This window comes from Micropterus dolomieu, linkage group LG21 (assembly GCF_021292245.1).
Source record: "Micropterus dolomieu isolate WLL.071019.BEF.003 ecotype Adirondacks linkage group LG21, ASM2129224v1, whole genome shotgun sequence".
Classification (NCBI taxonomy): Eukaryota; Metazoa; Chordata; class Actinopteri; order Centrarchiformes; family Centrarchidae; genus Micropterus; species Micropterus dolomieu.
This window is the reverse complement of record NC_060170.1, coordinates 15,040,472-15,055,657: the sequence shown is the minus strand read 5'-3', so window position 1 is coordinate 15,055,657 and position 15,186 is coordinate 15,040,472. Positions and strand designations below refer to the sequence as shown.

Here is a 15,186-nt window from a genome sequence, read left to right as displayed (position 1 = left end):
AGGGGTCACACCTTGGTTTTAAGGGGGCCCAAGCCAAAAATATTGGGAGCCAGTGCTTTGTGAGATTGTTCAACTTCAGAAATAGTAAAATAAGTTTGGATGGTACTCTACAGGGACTTAACAATAACCTACAACGGGCCGGTAAAACCCAGTGTAATTAACAAAAATTCTCTGTTCAACAGGTGTCATGCTGCTCTGGCCATATGTGCTCACCAAAAGTGTCTCATCCCAACTGCAAACTGCAGACAGTGCCGCTCTATCTACAGGTAATCACACGGACAACTGATAACACATCACTTTATTTGTCAAGTTTAATAAATGTACAGGGATTTGTCCTCAAAGTCTTAGTACAAACACAAAATACCAAGTATTGTAATGCATTTGGACATGGAAGCAATCTAAGAAGGGATAATAGAGTCTTGATAACTGTAGATAATTTGTATCATGTATTTTGTTTTTGGTGTATCATGGTGTGACGCTGTGGTTGTAACAGTGGTGAACTCTGGAGTGGTCCAACATAAATTAGGCTTTCACAAACTCATCAATTAATTGGGGAAATAATTGTTAGTTGCAGCCCTAAAGTGCTGACTTCCAGCTTTAATATGAAAAAAATGAAGACTGTGAGTAAAAAGAAATGTGAGTTCCACACTGTTACCCCAGTATGGTGGTGATCACCGTCATACACCCTTAAAGCCCAAAGCCAACAATTTAAGATAAGATAAAACACATAACTAAATAAAAGGCAAATTGAGATACAGAAAATGAAATCTAATAAAATACACCACAATAAAATAGACATAAGAGTTAATTAAGCATGTCGGGGCTGCAACTAACAATTATTTTCATTATGGAGTAAAGAAAACTGAAAAATGTTAGTAACATTTTTACAGTTAAGACGCTGGGATCATTAAATCAAGTGTTTGTCAGTTTTTCTTAAAAAATTACTTAAACTATTAATTGATTATGAAAATAATTGTAGATTCATTTTCTATTGACTAATCATTGAGGCTCTGAAGCAAATGAAACATATCAAAACTGTTGGCTCATTCTGAAAATCTCAGACCCTAATAATAATAATAATGATTGCACTTTAATTTTGCAAAAGTCAGTGAAAATTATGCAGTTTTCTATGAGAATGTTTCCAACAGCTCTCTTCTTGTTGGTGTTTCAGGGCAGGTAGAAGGGCACCCTCATGTGTCGAAGCGGTCGACACAGAACTGTGAAAGCACATTTGACGATTACTGCCTGAACAACGGCCAGTGCATGCTGCTGGTGGACATCGATGAACACCACTGCAAGTATGTGTGTGTGTGTGTGTGTGTGTGTGTGTGTGTGTGTGCTGCTTTCAGTCATTGCGTGTTATCATGTATGACTTGTCTCTTTGTGTTGCAGGTGTGAGAAGGGTTTCTACGGCCACAGGTGTAGCCAAACAGAACTTGTCGTTCAGCCAATGGTAGAAAAGCAGATAATTGTCACTGTTTTCTGTGTGAGTCTGCTGATTATAGGTCTGGCTGGAGCTCTGTACTTCTTCTGCAAATGGTAAGGCTTTAATCTGTGAATGTGTGTGTGTGTGTGTGTTGCAATTACTTTCAATGTGACTTTACTGTTTCTGAGTTTGATATATAAAGGTAAGTAGTAGTAGTAGTAGCAGTAGTAGTAGTTGAAAGAAGTGCTTACACCAGAGAAGAAACTAAAAGTCAGACAGCCATGCCAACAACAATGGTTGGTTATTCATCACCACGGAAGGGTTTTTCACTGGATTTGGATAAGCTACTTGATTGAATATATTACCAGGTCAGCTGACATTTATTTTGGTCTGTCGCTATGTGAGGACAGACGATTTGCCTACCTCAGCCACAGGGAATAGTATACCATCATATTTTATTTTACCCCATGTCAATTTCCGCTAATGAGGGGCAAATCCCTCTAAGTGGATGAAAGATATGCACTTCCTGAAACATTTCATTGAACATGCAAAGTGCTCAAGGGAGAAACCCTGTTTCCTCTTTTTGGACAACCACAAGTCTCATTTGTCCATTGATGGACTCAATTATGCCAAAGAAAATGGCATAATTATACTGTAATTCCCACCCCACTGCTCACATCTGCTCCAACCATTAGACAGTATTAGTAACTATGTTTGACAAGCCAGTGTGCCAACTAACCTGATGCCTTACCTGCCGATAGGGTAAATTGTCCCAAGAGCACTCTCTCTATTCAACAGTCTACAACTGAGTAATGAGATAAGATATGAAGATGTAATGAATACAAAATATGTGCCTAAGACCCCCTTCTTTAATTTGGTATGACATATATACCATTGTGATGTATGGAGCCCAGTAAATCCTAGTATTAAAAGTGTGACAACATACACTGCTCTCCCCTACTGGACTTAAAGTTGCTATAATCAATGTATCAATAGTTCATATGTAGTGATTAACAAATTATCACCTGAATCTGCACCTCCCCTCATATTTAAAGCCAGTTTCAGCTGTTTTTTTAGCTCCGGCCCACAACTTTACTTTTCTGAATTACTCTCACTGCTCTCATAGCGTAGTTTTTCAGACTGAGCAGGCAGCTGTTTTCTGCAAAAATAATATCTAAAAACCCGTTGTACACTATACTTGCTCAACAACAAACAGCAGACAGACAAAGTAAGAGACTAGCTGGTGAACATATGGGAGCACGTAGCAGCTGAAGAGACAGATGTTTCCATCGGGAGTTGGTGGAGACCAAAAAACAGAGCTAAAAGAGAGTAAATATTGCCCTTACTTTCGGAAGGAAGCCAGACACATGACTGACAAAAATGATAAAGTTGCTCCATAAATTCTGTATGTTTCAATAAGCAGCTGTTTGCTAATAACCTCACTATACCAGCTTAGAAGGTGTTGTGCCTAAACTGTGTCGTCAACTTGTTTACACTGCCTCCAAGTGGCCAAAAAAGGTTATTGCAGCTTTAAGGACAAGCCTGATAAAGTAAACCTATTGTAATAGAAGGAACCTGGTTTTGTGAATTTTATATAAAAAGTTGACACATTCAGTGATCCCATAGTCTGTCTTCTTTCAAGATTCTCACCCTCATTTTTTAAAAGTTCTATATAACTCAATTATAAACACAATTCTTCTCTTATTTTAAGAAAAAGAGACTTTTGGAACTCCATACATAATTTTGTAAGATGGATTTTCCATAATATCAGATCTGAAGATATATGAAGTAGTTCAAACTTGGCTGCACCTTGACCTGCTAACATTCAAATGCTGCTTACATGTTAATGCACAGGTAATAATCCATTAGCCATTTCCTAATGTGGGCCACTGGCTTTAATGCTGATTATTTTGGACTCTGCTTGTTTCTCCAAAATTCTCTTTAGTTCTTGTTAAAATAAAAAATGCCTTTATGTTGTTACAGTTTGCCTGTCATTGTTAAGGCATATATACATAAAATAAGTATAATGGAAACTCTTCTTTTTCTTTTGCTGATGCATTTTTTTCTTGGTGGCATTCAAATTCAGCTAAATAAAATGTCATCACAGATTTTAAGGGTGACTCAGACACTACCAATCACCATGTAAAACCTGCAGGTGTAGCTTGTCTTTCAAATGAAGCCCTCATGATGTAAAGTCTGCCCCAATATCTTATTTCATGCAGAGACATGTCAAACAACAGATGATGCTTTGGATATTTAAACCTAGTTTTTAGGTTATCCCAAGAATTATTTTTAAGGATGTTTCAATATAAAGTTAAAGATTTGTTTAGCGCCTAATAATAAATTGTGTTTTATTTTTACAGGTATAAAAAAAACAGATTCCCACGTCAGCAGAAGCTGCAAGGTTACAAAGGAGTACAGACTGCTTAGAGTGCCACACACGCCCACCGCCCCTGCAACTGGAAAAGGCAAACCAGGATTTTTTCCCCCCAGTTTTCTAAATAAAGATTTTGACATGACCTTACCTGACGAGCTTACACTCTGTCGCTTGTTTACAGGATTGTTCCTACTTGCAGTACTGTACGTCACACAGCTTTGGATCACTTGATCAAGGAGGCAGATCGGCACAAAGAGTTTAAAGAGATTAAAATGTTCAAAGAAACCGACCTATGAAACAGCTTTGTCTGCAGTTGTTGTTTCCAGTTGCGCTGGTTCTAGTGTTTCAGCACCTGCCCCCCTCATGTTTGAAAAGATGAATGGTGAGACACAAAAACGGGTTTCTGTTGGTGACAACCCCCACAATGATGATGGGTCATGGAAAATCCATGGAGAAATGTGAAAGTCTAAACAAATATTAAGGGTAAGAGGGCACCAACATGACTGTGATCCATGCTTTTAGAAAGTAAGTCTGTAAACCTAGAGGTAAACCTACTTGTGTGCTTTTTGAACTTCAAAGGCAACAAGCCACAGCTTAGCACCAGATTTTACTGAATTTGGCAGACAGTAATGGCCACAATAATGACCATTACCATTAAGCAGTTATGATAAAGTGTCTTTAGGCTCTCTTTTTTTGCCAGTTAATGTGAGACTGAGTTTTGAGGTTCCCATCACATCTATTAAACCAGCCTCAGAGATGAAAAGGAAAACTTATTTAAAACAAAATAATCAAGTCTTAACCATCTATTGTCTTTTAAGCCTTGATTTTTATTTTTATCTAACATTTTTGCCTGTGTTAGCTTGTATTTATTGTTGGTTTGTTTGACCTTTGTAGCTTTGTAACTACTGCCGTTAAACTGGCCACTGTTCTGTGTTTTATTATATTTGTATAGTCGCAAAGTATTCTCATTTTGATAATTTATTATAGAGTATAGGTGTATATGCTTGAATCTGTTCGGGAAGTTCTGTTACTGTTAAAATTAATACAACTTGAATCTTTTACACCTTTATGAACTTTTTTTCTGTGTCATTGACTTTGGTTTTACTTCATATGAAGGGTGAGAGTTTTCACATTTTTCTCAAGTCTTTTTAGTTTCCGCATTTTTCTTCCATGTGATCAGTAGTTCTCTTGAAAGAAAATATGTCTTTACAAGCGCATGAACATCCCCATGACCAAATGCTGCACAATGACTGTAATGTTTTTGTATACATGACATTTTTGTAATGGCAGAATTATCTGTACATGTGCCAGAAAAACATGTTTAATAAACTATTATTCAAAGCAAAGACTGACTTTCAACTTTCAGCTAGACTTGAGATTTAGGACGCAAGTGTGAATATTATTAAGTGCTGTTCACAGGTGTTTGCGCTGGAACTTCTTTCAAAATGTAGGTCTACTGAGTAACACTATACAGTAAGTCAAAGTTCCACCCCTGGTGGACAATAAAGAAATAGTCTATAGTCTATGTATTCTAAAGATAAACGTGAATCATCTGATATGTTAGATACTTAAGTAAGTAAATAAGTTTCCAAATGTAGGTTGCTATGGAACAGCATTTAATGTCTTAAACTGTTGCTCTTTTATTTAGAGCTCTACTTAAAAACTCAAGGTGTAGCTTCATATATCCTAAAATCCTCTACAGGCCTGTTTCCCAATGAACATTGCGACATATTATGGTGTAATTACTTAAATTGACCTAGCTGGGTTTGATTTACAGTCCCAGGGCCCTGGTACTGTGCATGCTGGCTCACTGACACTTAATGGATGCGAGCCATCATTAATGTTAAAGTCAAAACGTATGCAGTAAAAAAAATCTATAAAAACACGCAAGACTGGCTGAATACAGCTACAAAGAAACCAGTACATTAGCAGTACATTTGATTCACTAACTAACCTGTTACCTTTCAAATACAACTGACAAATTATGGCGTGGTGAAAGTGTAGCACATTAATTAAATCTAATTATTTGGGTTCAGAGGATGTGTAAGCGAACCATTTTATTTCTTACTCTTAGTGCAAACACATACACATTCATGTACACACAACACTGTCAAGACCTACACATGTGTTTAATGATGTCAGGTTGGAAGAATCTGTGAATATTTTGATTCTAATTGTTATCAGACAGCAGAGTTACCTGTACTGACCCATCCAATTACATTACAAGTATAAGTGCTTCATAGGTTTACCTTTGTTCTACTTATATCTACTTTCACATGAGACTGGTGCACAGAAACTCCCTGCAAAATAAATACCAGCTTAATTGTTAAGATGCATGAGAACAGTTTCACTTTTACTGTTAGTTTTTTGTATCTGATTTGTGAAAAGCAAGAACCTCAAACAATTTGTAAGGACTGCAATTATTTTACTATAATTAAAACAAGACAAATCTTTAAATTTAAAAGTGCAGGGTCACGCTACACTTACATAATGCAAAGAAATAGGCATGTTTGTAGTCATCGTCTGACCTACTGATGACAGTGTGTCAAGTTAATCAATAGCGCCAAATTAACTCCCTCCACTCTCATTACGGCTTCAACCAGAGTCAATGAGCCGTTTTTAAGGCCTGACTGAAGTATCTTTATATGTTCTGTGTGCTAATGAACAGCAATGATCACACGTAAACATTAACTTACCTGCAGGCGCTGCTCTTTTTAAGACATACTTAAAAACACATAAGCATGCACTTACACACACAAATACCCACAAATACACCCTCTCAGTGGTGTTCATTTTGTTCTAAATATAAAGCCTGTGGATAAACAGATCTAAAATTCAGGAAATGCTGCTCTAATCTCCACACTACACTCATTCTATGTAACTGGTATTACCTAATTATTGCATAAGTAATAGTAGGTTGCTCATGCAGTGAGTAATGTGGTTGGTAGAAGCCCTTATAAGCTGCATCCTTGCGTGTCCTTTAACAAAACAAAAGCTTCCACATGTACCATGTGCACATTTGTTTTGCAGCTCAAGGGTGATTCATGCTATATTTTCACTGTTGTTTTCACGCTAGCTGCATGGCTCTAGGGATGGTAATGTCAGTCTGTTGATCCATCACTTTGATCCAGAGACATTCATGATCCCCAGAGGATGAATCCTCAAGATTTTGGTGAACCTGTGACCTTTCCTCTAGTGCCACCAGCAGGTCAAAGTTTCCACTTGTCCAGTGAAAATATCTCCAACATCTACTACATGAATTAGAACACTTTTTTGTACAGACATTAATGATCCCCAGAGGAGGAATGAGATTGACATTTATGGTTTTGAGGGATATGTCTCAGCAACTGTTGGATCATATGCCATTCAGACATTTGAGTTCCACTCACAATGAATTGTAATAACATCAGTGATCCCCTGACTTTGACTCTAGCACCATGATCCGGTGGCGGCTGTGGCTCAGGATGTAGCACGGGCTTGTTAATCGGAAGGTTGGTGGTTCAATCCCCGGCTCCTCAGGGCTGCATGTCAAAGTGTCCTTGGGCAAGATACTGAACCCCAAATTTCCCCTGGTGGCTGTTCCACCAGTGTAGATGTAGTGTGAAAATGATTTGAGTGGATGAAAAGACTAGAAAGGCACTATACGGAGCGTTTACATTTGGTCAAAATTTCAGTTTGTCCACTACTTTGGATCACATCAACTCTACTTTGTGTTTAATTGCTAATTAGCAAATGCATGTGAACAATTGGCACGTGAGCATGTTGACATTAAACTTGAGGAAAAAAAAAATACGGTTTATAACATAAACTAACGAAGATCAACACAAATTGCCTTATTTAGGATTAAATACAACCATCACCTTTAAACCAGATGGGACAGATGCCACACGTCAGGGCAGTTAACTTAGTAGGCTAGTGGAAGGGAGGCCTGAGACCAAACACAAGTCCACACAATCAGAAAATCAGCCAAATCAGTACAAACTTGAAAAACACTTGAAAAAACTTGAAAACTTGAAACACTTATCTCAAAGCACTAATGTGTCTAGGTACTGCCTTATTGACCAGCCTCAAACAGTTGTTAAGTACTTACAGGTGTAATTGCAAGCACTAAGTCTAGGTTCTGCTTCATGAAGGCATTAATCCCTTTTTCAGATAAATGCCAACTGCTACTGAGCTTGTAACTGTTTTGTGAAAATGCATGATTCAGAGTTTTATCCAAATAGATACTACTGTTTGCGTGTCAGAAAGTCTTCATCCTTCATGCTGTTAGCTACATCGCAGTGTGTTTACAGTGGGCGGCTGTTATGAGGCGCTTCTCTCCGGGCTTGTGTCAGACTTTCCACATGTTCATATCACACATCCCCAATGCCATTACACATAATCCAAACAATTTAATTCCACAGCCGTTATAAACAAAATGTGTCAGGAGCTTCTGGTTGTTGAGGCTGAGGAATGAGAAGGAGAAGTTCCCAGCATTCCTAGCAGGTTTCTATTGGATTCCCCTGAAGCACAAATGATGGGGCAGCCTCTCGTCTACAGACACAACAACATAACACACCCATCTGTGCAGCATCCCCACCCAAGCCTTAAGGTCTCCACATGGTTACAGTGTACTGAAATAGTAACATGGCATCATTTAATCAAACCACACACAACAATTCAGACACAGAAAGACAAAACATACATGGAAGATCCAGAGATTTGGTGCATTTTAACTAGGGGCTGTAATCAAGAGGAAGTTATTCTGCCTGCTGTTTTCTGTCAAAAACAATGAAAAATATTCATCTTTAAAAACACAACTCATCTCTCAGCAAAAAAACAACAACATTCAGACCTACTTCTCACCATTTGCCTGTATCTGTACATGAACCAAATTGTGAATCATAAAAACGATGAACTTATTATTGCCCTCACTGTCATGTCATCTTTGTACCTTGTGTAAAGTGCAGCTGTGACTCAATTTCTTTGGCTTTCTTTTGATTTTTTAAGGTTTTCAACTCCTTATTCCCATTAAACCCTCCCATAACACTTTGAAATATCAAAAAAGAGAGTAAAATATGTCTAAAAACAAAAAGACACTGTGGAGATTCAAGGCTGGCAACATTTTATGAGTCTGTGTGTGTGTGTGTGTGTGTGTGTGTGTGTCACTAATGGATTGAAGCTGTAATTATGACCTTATTCATGGCCATAAAGGGAGACGAAGCAACAGTTAAAGAAGCAGGAAAGAATGATTCTGTGTGTTTTTTAATGTCAACGAGAAACAATTCAGAATACATGAAACTGTTCCGTGTCTCAGTCTCTTCAGACATTACCCCTACAGGAGCCTCGTAATGTGTGAAAACATGAGGTGCAAAATGTGTTGCCCGAGGCAGATTAATCACTAGACGCATGCACGCACACACACACCCCTTTATTACATGAACCTCTCTTGCTTCTTTTGGGATTTAACTACACACACACCATGTCTATTGCTCTCTCTCTCTCTCTCTCTCACACACACACACACACACACACACACACACACACACACACACACACACACACACACACACCCTTTCTCCTTGGTGTTGAGAGGCAGGCGTTGCTCTATAAAAGCTGCGCCCAGCGGAGGTAAAGAGAGCAAAGCACAACCTCTATCAGCAGGGGACAAACACACACTCCGACACACACAAATTAGTGCAGGCCTGTCATACACACAACACTCTCTCCTGGGATATGAACCCTCTCGCCCTCACCTGTCTCTTGTGCTTCGGTAAGTCTGGACTTCTACTTATATTCTGTGTGTGTGTGTGTGTGTGTGTGTGTGTGTGCAGAGTGTGTAAATGAATGAAATGGAAAGAAAAGGAATGTAAAATGGTATGAGGACAGTGAAGGGGACAAAATAAGAAAAGGAATGCCTCTGCAAGTGAGGACTTGTCCGGCAGGAGAGAGATAGTTAGGTGTTTTAGAGAAAATGATTTGTGTGCAACACCTCTGGTTCTAAAAAAATCTATAAGCAGACCACATTATTACTAGGTCAAGTCATTGTACAGTAGCACTAGATGCTGAGAAAGGCCAGCGTGTTTGAAATTCTTCACTGACTGATTCTTATTCATCATTGTTTGGTATGAAAGATGTGTTCAGGTGCAGTGTGGTTCTGGATGTGGACTGGTTGTACTGGTTTCACTGCTAAATGTGTCTAATTTGCAAGCTCAATGTTTAAGGTGAATGGATGAGTCAGATGTAAATGAGCCAAGATTTCTGAATACAATGCCAGTATAAAGTAACTTAGCAAGTTCCTGGTGACCATAGAAGAACAAATGACATTTTATCAAGTTTCATATTCATCTATTTTTCCTGGTTACTAGTTTACTACTAGTCACTTGTTGCTGGTATTAGGTTACTACTAGTAACCAGGAAACACACTTTAAGCAGAAAAGTAAATTTCCTGGAGAATTGTAATTGTAATTTCTTAATGGGGGTTTCAGACTCTTTCTTTTTTTTTCCTGTGTCCTTTTGGTTTCACAGTCTGCAGTGCTCTGGGTGCTCAGGGGTCAGAGGCCACATTCTCCAGTGAACTAGCTGGAGTAACAGGGGGTCCAGCCTCTGGGGAGGGGCTCCAGAGTTTGCAGAGCGACGATGAAGAGCTGGAAATAGACGAGGAACTTTCAGGAGGAGACAACGAAAATGTCAGCCTCCATGGTACAACAAAGACAAAATCTTTTGTTCTTGACCTTGATTTCATTCCACTTCAAATGCTGTTTATGTTGGTGGAAGCTCATACGTCACAGCTTTTTACCTTTAATAGGTTTTTATTTTACTATGGAGCAAAAGTCATGGATGCATATTTCTTAGAATGCCTTTGTTGATTCTATGAACATTTTCTTAACTTAAACATCATGAACTGAAACACTGCACGCCATTTTGCTTTAGGAATTTAGGAATGTTGCCAGTTATATAATATTATAATATCAAATAGCTAATTTAGTAATTTTCCCAAAAATATCCGGCAATTTATTGTAGCCTGTAAGGAATAGAGTGTACAAAAATAAGAGCAGAAGAAAATACACCTTTCCACATAAATAGATATTGTCCATGACAGAGATCGTTTTCAGGAAGGCTTTGTTGATCATATAATCATTTTTTTTCAAGTTATAAATCTTGATTTGAAATTTTGTTTTACTGTCACAAAAGTGAAAACTGTTAATGGCAGCCAAGCAGGAATGTGAACATTTAAAATATTGTCACATCAAATTGCTCCTTTGGTCCAAAAACACCCAGCCAAGCTGCTGAAAGTAATCTTTGGTTTAGAGGGTAGACAGATAAATTATATGAACTTTCAGTCTTGAAAGTTAAAAAGATACCATAAACCTTAGCTACAGTTTCAAATTTCTCCTGCTACAGAGTTGCATCCCAACAAAGATGAGAAGAAGAAAAAGAAGGGCAAAGGCAAGAAGAGGAACAGGCAAAAGGCCAAGAGCACAACTCCTTTAAACCCCGAGCACACGTTCTTCACCAACGGATACACGTCGACTTACAGCACCACAGAGGATCCCTGCACCTCCACCCACCTGGGCTACTGCATTCACGGTTACTGCAAGTACATAGAGGGCCTGCAGGAGCCAGTGTGTATGTGAGTACATCATCAGTTCACTTTGTTGTTGTATGTTTGCATGTGTGTGAATATGAGCGCCTCGATCGCTCTTAAAACAGAATAATCAGAATAAATAATCCACATGTTAGTTTTTCAGACTTTAGAATAAACTACATTCATAGATTAATATTTTAATTTGCCAGTTAATATGAGAGCTGGCTTTGCTCATTTTGACTAATAGGCAGATTCGGTCAATTTTGCACGTGTGCAAGTTTAAATCTCTTTCAAACATCCAAATAATTAGAGTTTAATACCTGTTGTCACATCTCCTCACTGGGTGATCAATTTGTTCTGGTAACTCTCGGCCCTGCAGATGTATGAAGGGTTACGACGGGGAGCGCTGTGGGATCCAAACTCTGGAGACAAGTAAAACCCAGCCCGATAATAGCAACATTTCGGAGTTGGTGCAAACGGTGTTAGTGATCATTGCTGTGGTCCTGTCAGTCATCAGCTGCACCGCCATCCTGCTCATGACCTGTGCTCAGTGAGTATGCAAGTGGCACACAGCTATGTATACACACACACACACACACACACATTTTAATTTAAAAGCCACACTAAAGGCTTTCAGAAAGAACATTAGTGTTTGTGGATGGGAAGCCAGTGAGTGATCTTGTGGTAAAACTGCTGAAAACTCCTCAGAGATGGCTGAAAAGGTGCTGGTAGGGACTTCATGTTGTACCTCAATGGCATTCTAAAGCACGCAAGAGGTAGTGATAAGAAGTGTGGTAGACATGGGGAATTTAACAATTCCAAAAGATTTTGATATAAAGAGGAAAGAATTAGGAAAATAATATCATATGGAGCCCCGAGACTGACAGAATTTATTAAAAATTTTGTCAAGTCAAAAATATAACTCAATACATCAATAAATAATATTGTTAGTTAAATAATTAAAGAGAAATATGAAGCTTTCTACTTTTCCTTTAACTACCAGTGAAAATAAATTTCAATGCATTAAATCTTTTACTTATCTTTTACTAGCTCATTTACAACTCCTTAGTTTTCATATTTTTGGGGGTCTCTGCGCCCATTTAATTACTTACTTAGTTCCCCAATGCAACATTTCCCATTTTCCCAAGCTTACCTCCCATTTTTGCACATGAATGTAAAATTTTTACCAGATGCTCCAAACTTATTGGCCTAAATCATGAAGAAAGGTAACAGGAAAGACTTTTTAATTTACCCTGTCTCCAACATGATAAAGAAATATATAACATTGTTATCGGTGTGATCTGCTTCTCTCTTCAGCTTTGGTATCACTTTTCACAATAGTTGGAAGTATAATAAGACAAGACCTGATGCCAGTAGTTTAGTAAAAAAGCCCTCTAATTCTTCTTTATTCTTTGAAACTGTTATAGGGCAGGTTATTGAAACATGAGGGCAACCATCCACACCCCGGTGTATCTCAACATAACACACATTACAATCCACACATCCTGCCCAGAAACACTTTCTTGGCATTTGAACTCACTGACACATCAAAAAGCACATTAACACACCCAAACACACCCACACTATACAGAGATTGCTCACCACCTTGACAAGATGGACTTAAGGCAGCTTTCATTATTCGTTCTTACTTTTATTGTAGACTTGTAGTAAAATCATAAATTGTGTCACATGAAAGAATGTATGTATTACTCATGCTTTGTGTTAACCTAACTTGTGTTGCTTGCTGTAATTGTGCAACAAGTCTTTTACTGTGTAATCAAATGTCCTTATCAATATGTAACTAAGTCCAATAACCAGCAGCAGTGCAATCAAAGCTTTACAGCCACAGTTGGATGAAATACTTAAGTGAGGTGGTGAAATGAAACTACCTCCAATTTAATTTCTAATCAAAACACCCAGAAAACTAATAGAGACGTAACAGAGTTAATTTTAATAATCAATGCTCTTTATGGACTGTAATCCACAGAAATCACTGCCAGAACACAACAAAAACACACCTTAAATTTCATTTGTATAGACAGGATCAAAACCGTGTAACTGACCCTGCACTCATGCCTTTCAAGTAGCTCCACTGCAATTATCTGATAATCACAAGAGTTAAAGCTGGCTTTTATACTCATGTTGAATGTCTTTTGTAGTTATAGGTCGCATAAAAACTTCCTGGCGTCCTATCTGGGAACTGGGACAGAGCTTGAGAAGCTACAGAAACCAATTGGTGATGTTGTAGTGTGAGGGCGTAAAGTAATGATGAGGTAAGTGTCCCTAAGGTTTTGGCCTACTTGTGTGTACACAAACATGTACGTCTCACTGTAAGTTTATACTGAATCAAATCAACTTTAATTCTGACACAGGTTACAGGTTACGCTATTTAAAAAAAAAAAGCCCCTTTCACAACGACCACACCCGCTGTGTCTAGTACTGAGACTAGACACGAACATTAGCAGCTCATCATTTGAGGAAGCGTCACATTCGGCAAACACATCAGTTAGTCCTCCCTCTAAAAGTATTTTCTCTTGTAAAGTTAAAAGTGAAACATACTGTTTGAAAATACAAACAATAAAGCATAAAACCAGACTCGGCCTTGCTTGTCCAAGCATAAAAGCGATGCCGCTAAACAGGGTTATCAGTATGTTAGAACAAAGCCGCAGTCTGATCTTATATTTTTCATTGTCATATTAATTCTCGGACTAACTACTGTAGATCTGCAATACAGAAAAAATGTTGTTTCTGTATTTCCATGTCTTTTTATGATTATCAACAACATTTTTAGCAAGATATCATAAATATAGTCATCAAGTGCATATTTAATTCTTTCATCTTGAAACATTAAAGTATTTAATTTCAGTAAGATTTCTGCCAACTAACGTTAGCTTAACTATCTACTTAGCTATAGCTGTTGTAGCTGGAGACAGTTGTAAAGTTCAGCAGAAAAATCATCGTTCACTGGATAGAAATGCGGAGCCTGCTTTTGTCTACCTTTGTCTAAAAATCAAGAACTGGCCCCTCTGTAAATTGCCTGTACAGTTCTAGAAAGAACAGGTGTAGCACTGTAACGAAGGGGGGCGGGGCTTGGCGAGCAGGCTGGGACTTAAAATGGAAACCCAAACCTTGACCAAGCCGATGCTTAGTTTAATGCCATTTGTGCAAGCAATATTGCTGAAAGAAAGACATGTTATCAGGAACTCCTGCATTTCTGGCGGTACATATTTTGGTGATGTATTTCTTCCAAAAGTCTTGCTTAAGACCTCAGAGGGCGGTGTCTGGCCTCTGCTCACGTGAGCCTTAAGCCAAACAGGAAATCGTGGGCTCAGAGAGTGACAGAAGAGCCCGCGTCCGCCTGTTGTTGTTATTGAATACAGCTTGTTGCATCACGCAAAGAGGAATCCCCACTAGAGGTATTAGTCTGGATTAGGGTGTCTCGGCCTGTCCCATTTCTGCATTGCATACCAGCGTAAAGAAAAACCACACACTCAATCGTACACATTCACCTGTGTGTCCAAATAATAACAGTACTGACACACTGACTGTGCACGTGATTACCTTGCAGTAAGACCTTAATTAGTCCACTTAGATGTGGTCAGATCACAGTGAGCAACACATGCACGCACACATGCAGACTTCACTTGTTTAGACACACAGAAATTTTAGCTTTGAGACAAACAATGCAGCCTTGCAGAATTCTCCTCACAGCCTGTGCATCACCCAGTGTCTGAGAAAAGCAAGTCTGGCTCACACATAGAGTGAATATTCAATTCATATCTGTAGGAGCTTAACTTTCTAGAAATGTGTCTTTCA

General features: G+C 38.5%; 2 protein-coding genes across 2 annotated transcripts; both read left to right on the top strand.

Annotated features, from left to right (window-relative positions):
• Positions 1-187: 187 nt before the first annotated feature.
• Positions 188-5,149, top strand: LOC123960575 (proepiregulin-like). The gene is made up of 4 exons (XM_046035389.1): positions 188-266; positions 1,172-1,298; positions 1,393-1,539; positions 3,790-5,149. The coding sequence occupies exons 1-4, from the start codon at positions 188-190 to the stop codon at positions 3,854-3,856; spliced, it is 420 nt and encodes a 139-aa protein (XP_045891345.1). The 3' UTR covers positions 3,857-5,149.
• A 4,311-nt stretch (positions 5,150-9,460) lies between these two features.
• Positions 9,461-13,623, top strand: areg (amphiregulin). The gene is made up of 5 exons (XM_046035856.1): positions 9,461-9,555; positions 10,311-10,484; positions 11,187-11,415; positions 11,750-11,920; positions 13,530-13,623. Exons 1-5 carry the CDS (start codon positions 9,519-9,521, stop codon positions 13,621-13,623), a joined length of 705 nt encoding a protein of 234 aa, XP_045891812.1. The 5' UTR covers positions 9,461-9,518.
• Positions 13,624-15,186: the final 1,563 nt, after the last annotated feature.